At 37.8% G+C, this 18521-nt stretch overlaps 2 protein-coding genes across 2 annotated transcripts in view; both read left to right on the top strand.

Annotated features, from left to right (window-relative positions):
- Positions 1-10422, top strand: part of sall3a (spalt-like transcription factor 3a) — an 11207-nt gene extending 785 nt beyond the window's left edge. The window contains exons 2-4 of the mRNA XM_077240408.1: positions 4576-7707; positions 7880-8214; positions 9200-10422. Coding sequence (XP_077096523.1) covers positions 4576-7707; positions 7880-8214; positions 9200-9610 — 3878 coding nt within the window. The 3' untranslated portion in view covers positions 9611-10422. The remainder of the gene's footprint in view (positions 1-4575; positions 7708-7879; positions 8215-9199) is intronic.
- A 329-nt stretch (positions 10423-10751) lies between these two features.
- LOC143747577 (uncharacterized) lies at positions 10752-17619 on the top strand. The gene is made up of 12 exons (XM_077240409.1): positions 10752-10808; positions 10882-10937; positions 11277-11361; positions 12042-12182; positions 12274-12422; positions 12549-12685; positions 12812-12905; positions 13043-13142; positions 13376-13629; positions 13740-13926; positions 14528-14655; positions 14747-17619. The coding sequence occupies exons 3-12, from the start codon at positions 11280-11282 to the stop codon at positions 15062-15064; spliced, it is 1590 nt and encodes a 529-aa protein (XP_077096524.1). The 5' UTR covers positions 10752-10808; positions 10882-10937; positions 11277-11279; the 3' UTR covers positions 15065-17619.
- The last annotated feature ends 902 nt before the right edge of the window (positions 17620-18521 follow it).

Raw genomic sequence — 18521 nt, 5'->3', positions numbered from 1 at the left:
TCTCACTAGTCAACGCGCTTTAGGAAAACACCCTTTAAAAACAAACAAACATTTTTCCGCCAGTAGCCCACGTGCGACTTCATTTCGATTATTTTTGTCATTATATTTTAAAGTTAAATTCCCATCCGTGCATGCATCGATATATATAAATTACTGAAAATGTTTAAACCGCTTAAATTAAATTATGACACTTTATGATTTAGTAACATAAACAGTAAACGGCGATTTATTCGAAACTCAAATCAAATATTAGCTAATTAAACAAATACAATATGATAGAAAATTATTATCTAGTTCAACTAATGGACAGATTCATCCATAGGCTACAGCTTAATTTATCATTTTTAATGGTGTAACTATGCAGAAACACAATAAAATTGAGTTTTGTTTCTCAGAGACGCTTCAAACATTTAAAAGAAGGAAAACAGGCGATTCTCGCTTGAAATAATTAAGATCTTTTTGTCATTTAGAAATGTGTCTCCTCTAAATTATTCTTCTTGATAATTTGCTTTTTTACTTTAAATCACTGTCAAAAAAGAAAGGTGGCAAATGCATGTTTGCAGGGAAAAAATATAGACTTAATTTTGTATTTTAAATGCTTTTGTAGTAAATGTCGCTGGGTGTTTTACACGTAATTGTCTTAAAATCACATTAAGACGATGCGCGAACTGCTGTAATCCATGACATTGCAGTTATTAATCAAAACAATTCGGTTCAGTTTTCTCGGAAAATCTGTTTACTTTTTTGCAATAGTAATAATAATAATAATAATAATAATAATAGGCTAATAATAATACTTTATCACATGCAGTGTTTTTAAAAATACACTCAGTGAAAGTAAAATCCTTCCTCATATCTCGGTTATTCAGTCACTCTCATATCGCAACATTTCTCGTAGTTTATACACACCTGCTACTTTATTGTATTTAATTTATTACTATATTATTGACATTTTACCAGCAAATCATGTGAAATTCATTGTTTTTTAAACAGTCACGAGGCTGTCAAGGAATGTTAAAATGTCGTTCTTATTGTCGTTCTTAAATCTTTTTGGTGATTATTATGTTCTTCAGAAGTCTCACTATCTTATATGGCTTTAATCTATGAAACTCTCATCAAAATTAAAGCACCTCTTGACTAAGTTTGAAGAAGAAATCAAGCAGCAAGCATTATGTCTGATAGATAGGCTACATCAGAAATACATGTACAATTGTTTATTTAAATAATAATTCAAGCATATAGTAAATACGTGTTTAATCCATATAAAACTCATTCGTCTATTAATACATATTTAAGCTCATATTTGCCATGTCTTGCAACATACACATAATACACTACAATAATCACAGTAATTCAAAAACCCCAACCCTAGGTGTGTGTATATATATTTAGAGAGAGAAACAGAGAGTGAGAGAGAAATAACCAGAAATGAAAATTAAAAATGTAATGACAAATTAAAGTGTAATATATTGGAGAACTGGGCGTTTAATATTTCACTAATTTTCCAGTTTCTGGCAGCACACTGTTAATGTCTGATCTGACTTCGACTGCGTTTGAAAAGCAACAGAAGTATTGATTGTTTCCCCATTACAGTAATCTAATGACAGCGCGGTCACGCCGAGGATTTGTGCTCTGAATCTCAGTTTGACTTCAGTTGTCTGACTTCACATCTTAGTGAAAGCGATTCCAGTAAGACGGTTTGAGTAATAATGAGCGCGGTGTTTCTTCAGTCAGGTCCTCTGTTCCTCACCGCTCAAGTCTTTAAATGCTCGTTTTTATTCTCTTTTGTTTGCTTGGCTTTTGAACAAACTCTTTTGTGTGGGACTCACTGGTGTGCGACAGAAGCCGTGCTCGTGCGCGTGGAGCGCTGTCCCCGAGGAGCTGCTCGATCCCGCGTGCACTTAACCTCCGCTGCGAGCACCCGCATGTGTGGCCCATAGATGTCAAGCTTTACATGCAATTTGAGCAGATGTTCGCTTGACCTGGGAGAAGTGGCTTACATATGTCCTATGGTGTATTAATTATGATAATCTCTCTGTCGTCTTTCATCTCCATACAACTAATGAGCTCTTTCATACTCTGTGCTGTTGTGTGCATCTAACACGTTTATGACTTTAACAAAATATAAAACTTTTTTTTCTGCTGAGATTTACAATTTGGTATTATTTTTCTATTTAATATTTATACATGTTATGGAAAGTTTCATAATTAATCATGCTTGAATACTCTGTGTTTTTGAACCATACTTTCCCTTCCATGTTTACAGGGCCGCTGAGTCCATATTTTTTGACAGCTTTTTTATCAGATGTTTTTTTCTAACCTAAAATTACCGGTGTAATGTACAGTAATGTAGTCCGGTTTGTTCAGTCATACTAAATTATATTTTTGACCGTTTAATTTAGACAGTAATCATGAAACATTTTTACAGTGTTGGGATTTTATTATTCATTTAGACCTTTTCAGAGTAGATAATGTAATTGTGTCACATTTTTTGTATTTTTTAATGTTCAAATTGTACATGAGGTCTATAGATAATGCGTATTGATACGGCAAAGATGTTTAGTTAAATATGCTGGTTTAACCTTAATCCGGGTCCAGCTCTCAGAACGGCCCGTCAGCATCATGGTGTGGTTAAATCTGGTGTCAGACCACATGCTAATTCAAAATATTAATATTTGTGCTGCATGTCTGCAAGCGTTGTCAAAAGCTCGTGTGTTGTGGAGGATATGGAGCCATTACTGTGCAAAAGTCTCTCGGTGTGTTCATTCATGTGTTCCTCTGGCACTGCGAGCAGATATGGCACGATGAACACTGAACAAGATTAATATTAGAAAATCATACATTCATTTTCAAATTCATTTGAAGTAATAGTAAGCAAATGCTGTTGATTGGCACAAGTGCATCGTATCCAGAAGTTTATATGTGTGTGTGTGTGTGTGTGTGTGTGTGTGTTTGTGTGTGTGTGTGTGTGTGTGTGTGTGTGTGTGTGTGTGTGTGTGTGTGTGTGTGTGTGTGTGTGTGTGTGTGTGTGTGTGTGTGCTACTGTATGAAAAATACTTTCAGCCATTTTGGATTATCAAAAAAAAGGTTGTAATTTATGTATTATCATTTTTAATAAAAGGTAGTCAATTAGTTGCATTTAACACGTTTGTAAATTCAGGCATTTACACTTGTGTGTATGATAGATCATATTTTTTAATGAAAACGAATTTGGAAATGGTGAAGAATGAGAAGTATATTTACTCTATACGTCTTTAAGCACATATCATAACACTTATAATAGCATAAATCCATCAGAGTGTATAATATAACAGATTATAATATAACATCCGGTAGAATATAACAGATATCAAATCTAACAGTGTTTTCAGTTTGCATATAAACATTTGCTCATTGTACAGGAAATTCTATATAATTTCAGTATATAATCTATATAGGTCTGTTTTACTCATATGGAAAATTATAGGAAAAATATACTTTTAGCTTGTCTGAAATAGACAGTATATGAATGTGTCATAGTTAACTATTATTCTCTCTTAAATAAAATAAGCATTTCTAATTAATTATATTCCAGTCACTCCCGACATGAGGAAATAAATCGTCACTTCTTCCTCACTTCTTCTTCTTAGCATTATTATTAGGTTTGCAGTATATTATCATAATTTCTTTGTTGTCAAATACATTTGAAAAACATTTGTTGTTAAATGTATTCTTTGATTTTATTTTCTATTTTGGAATATAAGTAATAATTAATTTCATTCTTGATTTTTGAAAATATTCATCCATACTGCAGTAGAACATACTCTATAATTTATCTGCTAAACGTTAACAACAGCCAGTTTGTTAAAAAAAGAAAAAGAAATAGAAAAAAGTAATGTTTTACTCCGCAAGGTCTAATCACAATTTAGACATGTTTAATTCAGCTTATAAAGTTAATTCTTCACAGTTGTCTGCATAACATAATTAACTAAATATCAGACCCAACCCAATCTCTGCAGTCAAGCACTATTACCAGATAATTACCATAAAGCATAGACACATACAAACACACAGAATATTCTGCGATTGGAATAATTTGTACAGATGATATCTCAATATCTCAAAGAAATGTGTGATTTAAACAGTCAGGGTTAGATTTAGGGCTGCTATGATGCATGTCAGCTGCACAGAACATGCAGTTTCTTCAACAACTGTAGTTTGTCAGGAGACATGTTGTGCCAGTGTTCGCAAACCCATAGATGACGCATCTGACAGAACCAGTAAAGAGACAGATATTTGAGGTTTCATGTTAGCAGTATGGATTGCGAGTAACAGCTGAATTGAATGAAAACATTGGAAAATCATTGACTTGTGTTGAATCCATTTTTAAATGGAAATATCCAGTACTGATTAGACTGATTGCACAACGAGATTTATTAGTTGGCTATACAGGCAACAGTCGAACTATCAAAAATGGTGGCTAAGATGAGAGACAAAAATCCAGAAAAAAACGGCAAATTGATTTGATTTGTACAAATGAAAATAAAGTTGAATTTATTCATTAATTTTTGCACTTTAATTTCCTGTTCCCCTCAGTCTCAGGTGAAGGAGTGGAGGATTCAGACAGTGGAAATGAGAGCCGCAGTGGGAGCGAAGAGACCCATGTGTGTGAAAAGTGTTGCGCTGAGTTCTTTAAGTGGTCGGATTTCTGTGAACATCTGAATACCTGTACCAAGAACCCGCTTGTGTTGATTATCAGTGATAATGAGGTGACTTCAGACCCAGCCCAGGACTACGTGCCTGAGCCATCCCCAGTGCCCAGCAGCGAGCCGGCCGAGAGCGAGGACGATCCCGGGGGAAGCCTAATTCCACACGCTGAAGCTGATGATGGAGCAGACATGATGCTGGATCCAGGGGCTGTCCTGGAGAAAGAAGACGAGCCCATGGAAGTGGAACTGTCTCCTGAGAAGCCCACAGATTCTGAAGATCCAGTTACACTGGCAGAGCCAGACATAAGCCTACCTCAGCTTGAGGACCACACGCAGTCCTCTGGGGCGGGGTACTCTATTCCCAGCACTAATGTCACGCTGGAAACCCTGCATGGGACCCGTGTGGCGGTGGCCCAGTTCTCTCAGGGTGCCCGAGGAGCTCTAGCTGGTGAAGTGTCCACTATGGCCATCCCCATGATCCTGGACCAGCTCATGGCCTTACAGCAGCAACAGCTCCATCAGCTTCAACTCATAGAGCAGATTCGGAGCCAGGTGGCGCTAATAAACAAACAGGCCCCCACTCAGACCGCTGTCAACCATCAAGTAGACCACAGCATGAATGCTGCCTTAAAAGTAACCTCATCCTCTAATATACCCACTATGTCTGGGCAGCTTCATCTACGTGGCTTCATTACACCGCCTGTGCATCAGCTTCCTATCAAGGGACCCTCCACTTTAAACGGACAGGTCTCAGCCTCATTATCTTCAGCTCTGGAAGGAGCCTGTTCTAATGACCCTCAGACAGGTGGCCAACTGGCGAGTTCTGGGATGAAAAGCAATATCACAATGAATTCCTTGTATCCAACAACCAGTAATGTTGTTCCCTCTCAAATGCCACCCTGCTCAGTGTCGATTAGCAGCAGTGGCTGCACTAGTAGTAGCACAGGAACTGGGGGTGAAGTCAGTTGTTGTATTTCACTACCAAGGAACACACCTAGTCCTTTAACGCTGACTCATGGGAGATTGCTAACATCCCCCTCCAGTCTTCCCCTTGTACCTCACAGCTCACCCAACAGTGTTATCTTCCCTAATCCTCTAGCCAGTATTGCAGCAACAACAAATGCTCTTGATCCTCTTTCCGCCCTAATGAAGCACCGCAAAGGAAAGCCCCCAAATGTCTCTGTGTTTGACACCAAACCCAGTTCAGAAGATCCCTTCTTCAAACACAAGTGCAGATTTTGTGCTAAGGTGTTTGGAAGTGACAGTGCCCTGCAAATTCACCTTCGTTCCCATACTGGTGAACGGCCTTTCAAATGCAACATTTGTGGTAATCGCTTCTCTACAAAGGGTAACTTAAAGGTTCATTTTCAGAGACACAAAGAAAAGTATCCTCACATCCAAATGAACCCCTATCCTGTTCCTGAGTATTTGGACAACGTTCCAACTAGCTCAGGTATACCTTATGGGATGTCCTTTCCCCCAGAAAAACCTGTTACCACATGGCTGGACAGCAAACCTGTCTTATCTACAATCCCAACATCGGTAGCACTGCAACTCCCTCCAACTATACCCAGCATTCTAGGAAACTATGGGGATTCAACTAATTTCACCCCTTTAAGTCGGTCACCTCAAAGGCCATCACCGCCATCAAGTGAGTGCACATCTTTGTCTCCTAATCACCTCATTGCTGAGGCCAGTATTGCACAAATTTCCAGTTCACCACAACCTAATGTGGCGAGTGACACACCTCCAGTTCTCAAACCTGAAGCCTTTCATCTACCACCCAACTCCCCCACCAGACCTGGAGAAACAAGCATATCGATTACTTCCATACCCCAAGTGATTTCTACAACCACAGTGACAACCACAACCAGAACACAGATCACAGACTCAACGAATACTCCGTCTGCTGTCTCTCATCCCTCCCTACAAATGATGTCCAGTCAGTTTAAGCCCAAGTTTCCTTTTGGTGGCCTCCTAGACTCTATGCAAACATCAGAGACCTCAAAACTACAGCAACTGGTGGAAAATATTGATAAGAAGATGACAGACCCCAACCAATGTGTTATCTGTCATCGTGTGCTCAGTTGTCAGAGTGCCCTGAAGATGCACTATCGCATCCATACAGGAGAAAGACCCTTTAAATGTAAAATATGTGGTCGTGCTTTCACAACCAAGGGTAATTTGAAAACACACTTTGGGGTTCACAGATCAAAGCCCCCTCTCCGGGTACAGCACTCTTGCCCCATATGCCAGAAAAAGTTTACTAATGCCGTAGTTTTGCAGCAACACATCCGCATGCATATGGGTGGACAGATTCCCAACACACCCCTGCCTGAGAGTTTTCAGGACATGGACACAGATCTATCCTTTGATGAAAAGAGCTTAGACACCATGAGCAACTATGATGATGAGCTACTTGACGAGATGGACCAAATAACGGAAGATGAAACATGTCTCAAAGAAGGGAATGTGGACTCACCAAAACAACTCAATTTATACTCAGATATGTCTCCAAGCACCTCTCCACCAACCTCTCTTATCTCTAGCATTGTTGCTTTGGAGAATGAAATAAAGCTGAGTGACCCAACAGTTAACGTAACCCATTCCTTCAGCCTAAAGCCTCCAGAAAATGGGAGTGAAATTGATGGGGAAAATGGAGACATGTTTAAGAATGACTCATCTTCCACTATGGGAGACTTGGAGAACCACAGTGTTGGGAGTCCAGCACAGTCTGAATCCTCTGGCTCTATGCAGGCTCTGTCTCCTACCTACAGCCAGCCGGAGAGCCATCGCTTCGAGCCGTTGAGAGTCGAGTCCCCTCCTCAGGCAAATAGCAGCAAGGACGAGGCTCTGCATTCTGCTTCAGTGAGTGCAACAGTAAAGTCTGAGCAGTCAGACACCCCTTCTCCTGGAGCAGAAAACACAGGCGCACTAGATCTCACTGCCACACAGCCCAGCAGGCCATTTGTCAAAGATGAGAATCACTTCAGTCTGCTGTTCCTGGGAAGAGACAGAGGTAGTCATGTTTTTTTTTTAATTTTAGACAGAGATAGTCATATGTATATACGAAATTACAAGTGACTGACATTTTAACTACTCTTCTTCATGTTGTTACTACTAATATATACATTCAAATCAAATAAAAGTAAATAACTGAAGCATTTTCCTGTAATTTATGTTTTTTTTAGGTTTAAACACCCCCAGTATTATGAGCTCAGAATCAAGCACAATGAAATATGAGAATGGAAACAGTAAACCACCGGCCTTGTGTGAGGGACCCCACTTACCAGTTGGCCACCAGGCTCCTACCGCAACCCCACACACAACAATAAGCCCCAGCCTGGCTCCAATGCTGGCTCCGCCCCCACCCCGCCGGACCCCCAAACAACACAACTGCCACTCCTGTGGGAAGAACTTCTCGTCCGCCAGCGCTCTTCAGATCCACGAGCGCACTCACACCGGAGAAAAGCCCTTCGGCTGCTCCATCTGTGGCAGAGCCTTCACCACAAAGGGAAATCTGAAGGTATGGTTCAAATATATTTGGACTATTTGTGTATTTTAGTTTATATTTATGCTAATATATATTATATGTGAATAAAAACAGGATAAATTTACGAATGCAGTATTTAACAAATGCATTGGCATATTGGTACATACAAGTTTGGTGTTAGCACCACCTAGAGGTCAAAAAATAAATGTATCCTATTCATGATCTGGTCTCCTATGTTTCACTGGGTCATTTTTGCCATGGTCGGCCATATTGCCTGTGCGCCTTTTGAAACTGAATTGAAAAGATATTTTTTAACTCCTCCCACAGTGCTCATCGGATCTTCACCTAAAAAAAAAATCAAAGCAACATTTTGGCATATTTACATGAAAGTTTGCATGTGCCCTGACAATACCATATTACTTATTACTGATTAACTAACTGACTACTGATTAAAAGTCATAAACAACTGTATTACATTACAAGCATGTTTTAATAAAGTTTTAATAAAGGCTTTGAAATCATGTTTCATAAAATGTTCTCCGGGGATGCTATTTTTACATTTACCTGTAACAGATCCGCCTCTAATGTGCTTGTCCCTCTACTTACCAGTTACTATCTTCAAATGAGGTTAAGCTTACTAAAGCACATTTTTTAAAAGTTAAATGTATTTGATATATATAACTGTGATATAAGTATTCATTACTTCAATGCCTTACATTATTTAAATTAATACATTTTCAGCTAACTGTGATTAGTATATTTCTGAAATACTGAAATTTAACAGATCACTCTAAATTGTAATGTGGACTCATGCATTTTCTGTAAAGCTGCTTTGAAACGATGTGTATTGCGAAAAGCACTATACAAATAAATGTGAAATGAATTGAATTAAATATATTTGTAAAATCATCGTAAATGACAAAAACATACTCTTAACCACATCAGAAAAGCATATAAATAAAGAGCATGATGTCTTTTTTTGCGATTCATATAAACTGAAGCAGCGTTCTCACTTCAGGTCCACATGGGAACCCACATGTGGAACAACGCCCCGGCCCGGCGGGGGAGACGCCTCTCCGTGGAGAACCCAATGGCTCTTCTAGGGGGAGATGCCATAAAGTTCAGCGAGATGTTTCAGAAGGATCTCACAGCTCGAGCAATCAACGTAGACCCAGGCTTCTGGAATCAGTATGCTGTAGCCATCACCAATGGACTGGCAATGAAAAACAATGAGATCTCTGTCATTCAGAATGGAGGCATTCCTCCGATTCCCATTAGTCTGAGTGGCGGAGGCATCCCTGCTGTGGGAGCACTGTCCGCAGGGAGCAGATCTCCCGGGAACACACTCGACAAGACCAACCTGGAAGTGGGAGCTGGACACCCCTTCTCCAGATTCAGGGAAAAGGACAAAGAAATTGGGATTAATTGATGATGTGCATTTAGAAAAGACTTAATCCAGTTTGAGTTATGTATTATATTGTACAAATGAAGTCTGATATGCTGTTTAGATATTTAGTGTTCTTCAGTCCTACATTGATTCATACAAAGAAAACATGTGTCTCGTTTGAAAAACGTTTGTCTTGAAAGGTTTGCATGATACTTACTGGTTTCTGTCAGTATGTTTCTTAATAGTATGACGTATGACGCTCTGACACACAGTGCAACGCTATCTCACGACCAGTTCGTACGAGTAAAAGGTGGCTAATTCTGACGAATTTGTACGATTTGTCTCAACCCCAGTGATGGGTAGGTTGGGTAGGCTGCGTAGGTTGGGTAGGTTGGGGGCTTAGGGTCAGGGATAGGTCATTCGTACAAATTCATACAAATTGGGCAACTCGTAAAATTGGTAGGAATTGCCGTGAGATCGGGCTGGTGAGTGTCAGCTGACATGGGCAAAAAGAAAAGAAGAGTGATTTTATATTGTTGCTTTGTGGTACATGATAGGATGGAAACATGAAATTGGATATATTACTCAGCTTTTTCAATAATGGACACTAGACACTTGTCCAGACGAAAAAGTCGTTTAAATTTTTACATTAATTTTTAAGCCATGTTCTTATATTAATGTTCTGTGTCTTAATATTTATGGGATAAATTAACAGTAGGTATTCAAATATATTTAATTGCCCTGAGTTTTTATTAATCTATTTTAATTTAATTTAATTTTTCTAAATTGTAATTCTAAATATATATTGAAATAAAGACATAAAAAAAAATCTTTGTTCTATCAATGCAATCATATTGAGGTGTTTCTGTTGTTGATATCTCCTGCTGTGTAACAGCCACACGACGAGACGGCACGGTATCTAAAGCTGCTACGCTCACAAGCCTCTTTTTATCCTTTGTAAAGAAATAAAACAGAGTTCTACAAAAACAGTTTGTGTTGAATAACTGCAAATCTACACAGTAAAACTAACAGTGTTAAACAATCAGTGTTACACTACATTTACTCTTAAGGAGTTGATTTAACAACAAATAGTGAAAGATACCCCCTAGTGTTGGTGAAAATTATCAGAGTTAAATTGTCTCGGTAACTTTACTCTGTTAAGCTCCGCCCCTCAATCTCACCAGATCAGACTTGAATTTCCTCGTGGTCGTCGCCATTTTCTTCTACATCGCACCGAATGGTAAGCTCTTTTAAGTAACACGTTAAAACTATTTTATGTGAATAAATGTGTAATATTACTGTATATGTTGTAGTTTGATGAACTTTGTGTAATGTGATCCGTTCAAACTCCGAATGGAACAACTTCGCGGTGAGTTCATCTGATGGAGAAATATTTTTTTCGTCACAATGTGTTAATAAATGTAGAATGATGTAAATTATTTTATATCATTTGTATTTCTGTTGGTTACAGTTGGTATTGTTATATACAGATTATTTGTATATTGTTATTTTTAAACGATGAATTATCTGCAATGTATTAGCCGCCCGTCGAAATGGCCATGTTTAAATTCAAAGAAGACCTAACGTTAGTTTAAAATACTGGTGACTATACAAACTGTTGCACCAGAATGTATTTACTTATTTATTTGTTATAGGCACAAAACGCGTTTTCACTGTCATTTGTGTAAAACTGTGTTTCTTATTACAGAGCATGTTGGTTAAGGTGAAACTTGGGGATGGCCAAAAATTTGTTAAAATATCCGAGCTGAGCCTGAAGGAATTTTTGTCTGCTGGTAAGAAAAATATATACTTTTATAGCGATAAATCGTTTAAATATCATGTTCTTGATTCAAATATCCGTTTTTTATGCTGCTGTCTCTGAGCAGCTGTGTGAAACGCATTCAGTCTTTTCAAACACGCATCCATCGAATCCTTGTTTCTGTGTTGTAAATATTAAAGTTAATCACTGAAGTACTGGGATAAACGTTTAATGTCTTGATATAAACACTGGTATAAACATGGTATAAAAATCGAGCAAATCACCTTCTTTACACTTCAAATTAAGAGTACCAATTACATGGTTATAGGTTATGCCACAAGGTGGCACCAAGAGACTGGAAAAATGTATTTGTTCTTGAATCATTCATTCCAAAGATTAATTCAAAAGGCTGATTCATCGGCAATGAAACATTTGATTTTATTAAATAATTCATTCTAATAAAGAAAAGATAGAAAATAAATATTTGCGTGCAGTAAAGTGGTTAGAAAAAATGGCCGATCACGTGAAAATACGGCCAATTCCGGTCACCGGCCGATCAATCGATGCATCTCTAATTGGTTGGTATTTGGTAATTGTATTTTATAATACTGTCACATCTTACATTTGCTCTGATGTTCAGAGTTACCAACAAGTAACTGATCAACCTTGTAATGTATACCCTTTCTCATTAATTGGCATACATTTTATTTCCAGCTTTTTTAAAGTTTGGTGTCCCAACTGTACCCGAGAATGTGAAGGTTGTTGATGAATCGGGGACTGAGGTGGATGAGGATGTTTTTGAGGATATAGTTAAAGATCCCTCAGTTGGTGTTCTCACCATAAAACATGGTGCAGGTTTGTATATTTTTTTATTTACTTTCTATCAATTTTCTCAGTGCTTGCTTATTAGTATCATGAAGACTTTTACCACCCTATATTCAACTAGACTTGGAATCTGCCTCTCCACAAGCCTCTCCTGTGCAGTTAAATGTGTCCCTGTCTTCATCAATTGACTCCACTGACTCACAGGATACAGTAATTATTGAAGAAAGCTCTTCAAGTAAAAGAATGAGACTAGATGATGAAGCTAAAAAGGTGGGCATTGAAGTTGTAAAATTCATCAATCTGAAATAATAGCCTTTTTTTTATTATTATTACATATTTTGTTTCAGGTAATGTTTTGTACTTTAACATGCCGTATTTATGCCTTTTTTTATTAAGTTGGTGGAATCCATTCTTGTCCATAAACCTGGTGGGGAGCATATAATAAATGAATACAACCGATTTAAGACTTTGGGAGATGAAACGAGGAGGAAAATGGTGAACATCCTGGCAGCTGACATGACAGAAAATAATGGGTAATCTGCATATCTTTAACTGGTGTATATATGATCTCTCAATTTAGTTCCATAAAAGTTTTTTTAACCTGTGCTAAAGATAGGTGATTTTATTTATATATTTATTTATTTATTATTATTATACAGTACATCACCACCAAGGCAGGTTAAAGAAAAATATGCCAGAGGAATTGTGTCTTTGTTCCCTTACCTCAGTGACCCCTTGTCCAAAAAAGGCTACGTAAGTATCACACCATTTTGTTATTTTTATTTTGTGTTCACATGTCTTAAATGCTGATGATCACACACAATACAGGTGATGTATTTTGCTCTTGAATTAAGACTTTTTTTCTCTTTATGTATTTTTGTCTTTCTAAGGAGCATTACTATGATGGTGAGAGTGGCACTGGGTACTTGGCATGGAGAATCAAAACTATACAAAGAGGCCTGGCTAAAGAACGAAGAGCATCATTTGATGGTACAGAATGAAATTCAGAAATCACCTTTTTTACTTTTTTTTTCATTTTTTTCATTTTTCATTGTGCCATCTATCACAGTTTTGAAGTTTTGTTGCTATTGAGTTGCCTTAACTGACATTTTAATTTGTATAAAGATGAGCCTCTTTTACCTTTTTTTTATTTTTTAGTATGAACTCTATATAGTTATCATCTTTATGCAGTGTTGAAGGTTCTAACATGCTTTATTCATCAGGACAAGGATTGTCTGTTGAGGGGATGTCTGGTGGACCAACTGTAAGACGGGAGTCAGAGTTTACTCCGGAGACTGTGTTGAGTGAGGATGAATGCAAGGAAGCAATTGCATTCATGAACCATTCTGCTGATGAGGACGCAGTCAAGAAGAAGATGAAATTGACATTTGACTATCGCCGCAACATGGTTCTTGACCCTATGCAGTCAAGTGATATTTTGACAGTCTTTCCACGTTTCAAAGACGTTAAAGGCTTGGTAAGTAAAGTCTTTATAATCCAAGATTTAAGGATTTTTAAAAATGCATGGCTGTTTTCTAAAAATTAGTATGTTCAGGGTTTACATCTAATAATGATTCCCCTTCTTAGATTGAGCAAGACTTTGTTCTGATGTTTGGAGAAGGAGTGTCAGGCAAGCTACTGGAGAAGTGGACGACTGCATTCAAGAAAAAAGTGATTCAGCAGTGCAAAAAGCTTCCAACCACCAGTGATGTTGGAGAACTCCTGCTAGCAGCTGAATCTCCATCTGATGACTCAGAAGAGGGTGTTAATTTTGGTAAGATATTTAAGATTAATTTAATACTTAGGTCATTTTAGTAATATTCATTTAAAACACTGCCTGGCCAAAAAAAGGTCGCTGTTGGGATTTAGATAGTCAAATGATTACGAGTATTATTGGATCATCATTGCAGTGATTATTTTTGTATCATGTTATATGTTTGGGGACAGTTATTTAAACCATAAGTGATGAGTGTGTAGCTTTTCATTCCTAAACAATTATGAAGGCACATCATGGCCATAATCCAGTATTGACAATGTGAAGATTCATCAGGCTCAAATTGTGAAAGAATAGTTTGGAAGTTAGATTAGAATAGTTAGCCATGATATGTCTTCCTACATGGTTGTTTAAGAAATGAAAAGCTACACACTCCAATTATGGTTTAAAAGAACTGTTCCCAAACACATAACATGATAGAAACATAATCACTGCAATGATGATCCAAACATAGACTTTTTAAATCCAAACAGCGACCTTTTTTTTTTTTGGCCTGGCAGTACATTATTTATTTAGTTCCCATAAATGTTTTTAATATTTATTCTTTAGTGTCAATTTTCATTATTGATGAGGTTTTGCTAACATAATTAATTCTAAACAGTTTGGGACACTGACCTCTCTTCTATACTACTGCTGTTGCATCTGATCCCACCTTCTGCCCAAGGCCGAAAGAGACCAGGAAAGGTGTCTGCTTCTCAAGCAGAGAAACATCTTGTTGTCTTCAAGAAGGTTTGTTTTTTGTTGTTGTTTTTTTTTCATCATAGTTTCTTTTATTTAACACATCAGTGATGGTTCTCTTCAATTTGCTTGGTCTTCTCAGAGTGGAACAAACATTGAGGAGCATCTTCGAAACATCACTGCTAGTGCTCAGCCCTATCTCCTGGCTGTGGGACCTCAGAAGAAATCAGTTCACCAGTACTTCATCATCCTCGATCAGCATGCCATTCCATGCAATTCAACCTCTTCTCTTGGTGCCTTTGACGAACTGTTTAAGGCACACTTTGTTTTTGGTACCTCCTACAACACTATGCTACACAACATGTACACTTTCATTCAGACCACTGTGTACAACATAGATGTTGGGAAAGTGAAAGAGAGTCCTCGTGTTGCTGAGGTCAGAGCAAGGCTGCTTAGCTAGGTCCCTGACGTTTTTCCTGCCCCCATGAAGTGTTTTGTTTGTCAAGCGAATTCAAATGGTTCAAAAATGCTTCTTAGGCACCTCAGATTAGTTCATGGTTTTGTTCCTGGGAAGAATCTTCGCCTTAAATGCATAGAAGCAGGTTGTGGTTCTGTGTTCGGTACTTTTTCAGGTTTTAGGAAACATCTGCACACAAAACATGCTGAGCAAAGTGACGGTGAGCATAATTTTGACACCACTGATAGCCATGAGACTGCCAAGGCAGATGGACAAAGTAGTTCTGAAGTATTTGATCAGATTGGCAGTCCCGGAGAGGTGGCTACAACATCTGTATTGTTAACGTCAAATAAGAGCACTTTCAATATGTGTGCGTCTGCTGTTGCACAACTAAAAGTTGCTGGATTAAGTCAATCTGCTATAAATGGTTTTGTTTCATCTATGGAGGAAATGGTTTCTGAGATTCATAGTCAGGCCCAGGATGCAGCCTTGCTCTGCCTGCCTTCACAGGACACTGCTACTAAAAGAAAGCTAGAACATTCATTTCAAAACTTGGAAAATCCATTTACTTTGCTAAATTCTGAAGCCAAGCGAAAGAGACTCTTTATGGAAAAGTGGGGAATTATTGAACCAAGCGAAATCGTGCTTGGCACAAGATTTGACAGCAGGAGAAATAAAACCACAGGAACATTTGATCAGGTTGTTGTAACTGATAAATTTGCTTATATTCCCATTTTCGAAACATTGAAGGCAATTTTACAAAATCCGCAACTTACTGATTTGTTTAAACCCAGGCATGTTCCAAAAGAAGGCATTTATGTTGACTTAAGTGATGCAGCATATTTTAAAAGTAATCCTTTATTTTATGCAGAAAAGGATGCCTTACAAATTCAGCTATTTTATGATGATTTTGAGACCGCTAATCCTTTGGGATCCAAAAGGGGCATACACAAATTAGGTGCTATCTATTTTACATTAAGAAATTTCCCCCCAGTTTTTAACTCCTCATTGGTGAATATTCATTTATGTGCCCTCTTTCATGCACAGGATATTAGGCGCTATGGTTTTAATTCTATACTTGAGCCTCTAGTTAATGATTTGAAAGTACTTGAGATTGAGGGGGTTAAGAATCCAGTAACTGGAAGTTGTATCAGGGGTACTATTGTTCAAGTCACTGGAGATAATCTGGGCTTGCACGGCTTGTTTGGGTTTCTCGAGTCATTTGGGGCTCGATATTGCTGTCGTTTCTGTCTTCTTGAGAAAGATCGCTTTCAGTCTGTGTTCTGTGAAGATAATCCTGAGGTTGTACTAAGAACATCTGAGATGCATGCTCTGCACTGTGAAACTTTACAAACTAATTCTACACTACCCCATGTTTATGGTGTCAAACGGACATGTTTGTTAAATTCACTCAAGTATTTCAACACAGCCAACAATTTCGCAGTGGATATAATGCACGACATTCTAGAAGGAGTTGCTCAGCTAGAAGTAAAACTTGTTCTGCAGTACATTCAGTGTAATTTTCTGAGCGCTGATGATATTGCTGGTAGAGTACATGCTTTTAACTATGGTTACAATCAGCAGAGGAACCGTCCTCCAGTGGTCAAATTGTTTGATGGAAGCAACAATTTGGGTTTAAATGCAATACAATCTTGGTGCTTGTTGCGCAATATGCCCCTATTATTTGGTGATTTAGTCCAAAGAGATGATCAACACTGGCATCTTTTGCTTTTACTTTTGCAGATTGTCAACATTGTATTTTCACCAGTCCTAACAGAGGGCATGACCATTTATCTTAAATTTTTAATAATTGAACATCACCAGCTATTCAAAAAATTATTTCCTGAAAGAAATCTTTTGCCAAAGCATCATATAATGATACATTACCCACAGTGTATAAGAAAAATTGGACCAATTCTTCACACGTGGTGTATGCGTTATGAAGCTAAACACAAATTTTTTAAAACGCAATTAAAAAGTTTCAAAAACATCACCAAAACACTAGCCAAAAAGCACCAATTTTGTATTGCGACGTACTGGGAGTCTTTTAGCCAGTACAGATTGTCTCTTGGCCCAGGAAAAATGTTAGAACTCTCTGAACTTAAATGTGGCCAAGAGATCGCTTCCAAACTAGGAGTGGTAATGTCAGAAGCTGTCTATTCTGTAAAGTGGATCAAACACCACGGCACTGAGTATCGCCCGGACTTTATTATCTGTACAGAAGTAGCATGTGAGATGCCAGTGTTTTGTAAGATCAAGACCATTGCTGTGAAAGACGAAAATGTGTTGTTGTGTGGAACACTGATGGAAACTATATGTTTTGATGACCATTACCATGCATTTACAGTCAGACTGCATCCAGACAGAGCTTTTAAGGTAGTGAATGTTAATCAGCTGTGTTCTTTCAAACCATTTGATCTTCAGATGAAATATGGTACAACAGATTCTGCACTGCATGTAGTGCCGTATTGCCATTTAATGCAGATGTGATGTATTTTTGTTAATGTATGAGTGTTTCCTGAGCCTGAATGTTGTTTTAATAAATGTTTTAAATGTGACATTGTTGAAGTTGTTTTTGAAAACTTGTTTTAAGAGTTAATTTGACATTGTAGAAGATTAATTGTTTTACTGTACTTACACCACAAAGAGAAATACTGACACTTACTCACCTGTTGCACCACAAATGGGTTTTAAGATTTTTACTCTGAGCGAGAATATTTTCACTATTAAAAATTTAGATAAACTCTACATTAGTGAAATATTAACACCAATAAGAGTTCATTTCCGATTTGTGTTAAACTGTGGTAACACCAAACAGAGTTAATTTCCTCCTAGTGTTAAAATGTGGTAACACCAAACAGAGTTAATTTCCCCCTAGTGTTAAACTGTGGTAACACCAAACAGAGTTAATTTCCCCCTAGTGTTAAACTGTGGTAACACTGTTCAGTGTAAAGCAGTGTTGAATTTTTACTCATAATAGAGTTAATTTTACTCTGAAAATTTAACACCATGACTAGAGTCAATTTATCACCAATTCTGAGTGGGACCAAATACACTCGGACCAAGTGTTAAATTTAACTCTTATAGAGCTAATTTAACACTGCAAAATTTACTGTGTACTGAGTACAGACAGAACTGTTATGCACATTTTGTAACACAACACAAAAAATATGTTGATTTGTCATGTTTGTGAATGCACTTTTCTGGAGGAACGGTGTTTGTGAGATTGCATTACTGTGGGACTGAGCGATCTATAACTTCTTCTTTTTTCCTGTTTGCTTTGGGGTTTGTAAATGTGAGTTCTGGATGTAGCACAGGAATACGAGCTTCTGTCCCCGAATCTCACTCATTCTGTCCAGTCAAACTCAAATAAACTGAGAACAGATTCTGTCTGTTTAATGCTGTCTCTCTTTCATCGCTTTTCCATCCAAAGAGTTTTGTCTACAGATATTTAAACTGG

The sequence above is a fragment of the Siphateles boraxobius genome, unplaced genomic scaffold (genome assembly GCF_051911475.1).
Source record: "Siphateles boraxobius isolate OS27281-9 unplaced genomic scaffold, OSU_SipBor_1 229, whole genome shotgun sequence".
Classification (NCBI taxonomy): domain Eukaryota; kingdom Metazoa; phylum Chordata; class Actinopteri; order Cypriniformes; family Leuciscidae; genus Siphateles; species Siphateles boraxobius.
This window is presented reverse-complemented; position numbering and strand designations above follow the sequence as displayed.

Coding starts and splice junctions, on each gene's coding strand:
- LOC143747577 (XM_077240409.1), top strand. CDS start 11,280: ATGTTGGTTAAGGTGAAACTTGGGGATGGCCAAAAATTTGTTAAAATA. Junction 12,906..13,042: donor CCTTGTCCAAAAAAGGCTAC/GTAAGTATCACA, acceptor TGTCTTTCTAAG/GAGCATTACTATGATGGTGA. Junction 14,656..14,746: donor ATCTTGTTGTCTTCAAGAAG/GTTTGTTTTTTG, acceptor TGGTCTTCTCAG/AGTGGAACAAACATTGAGGA.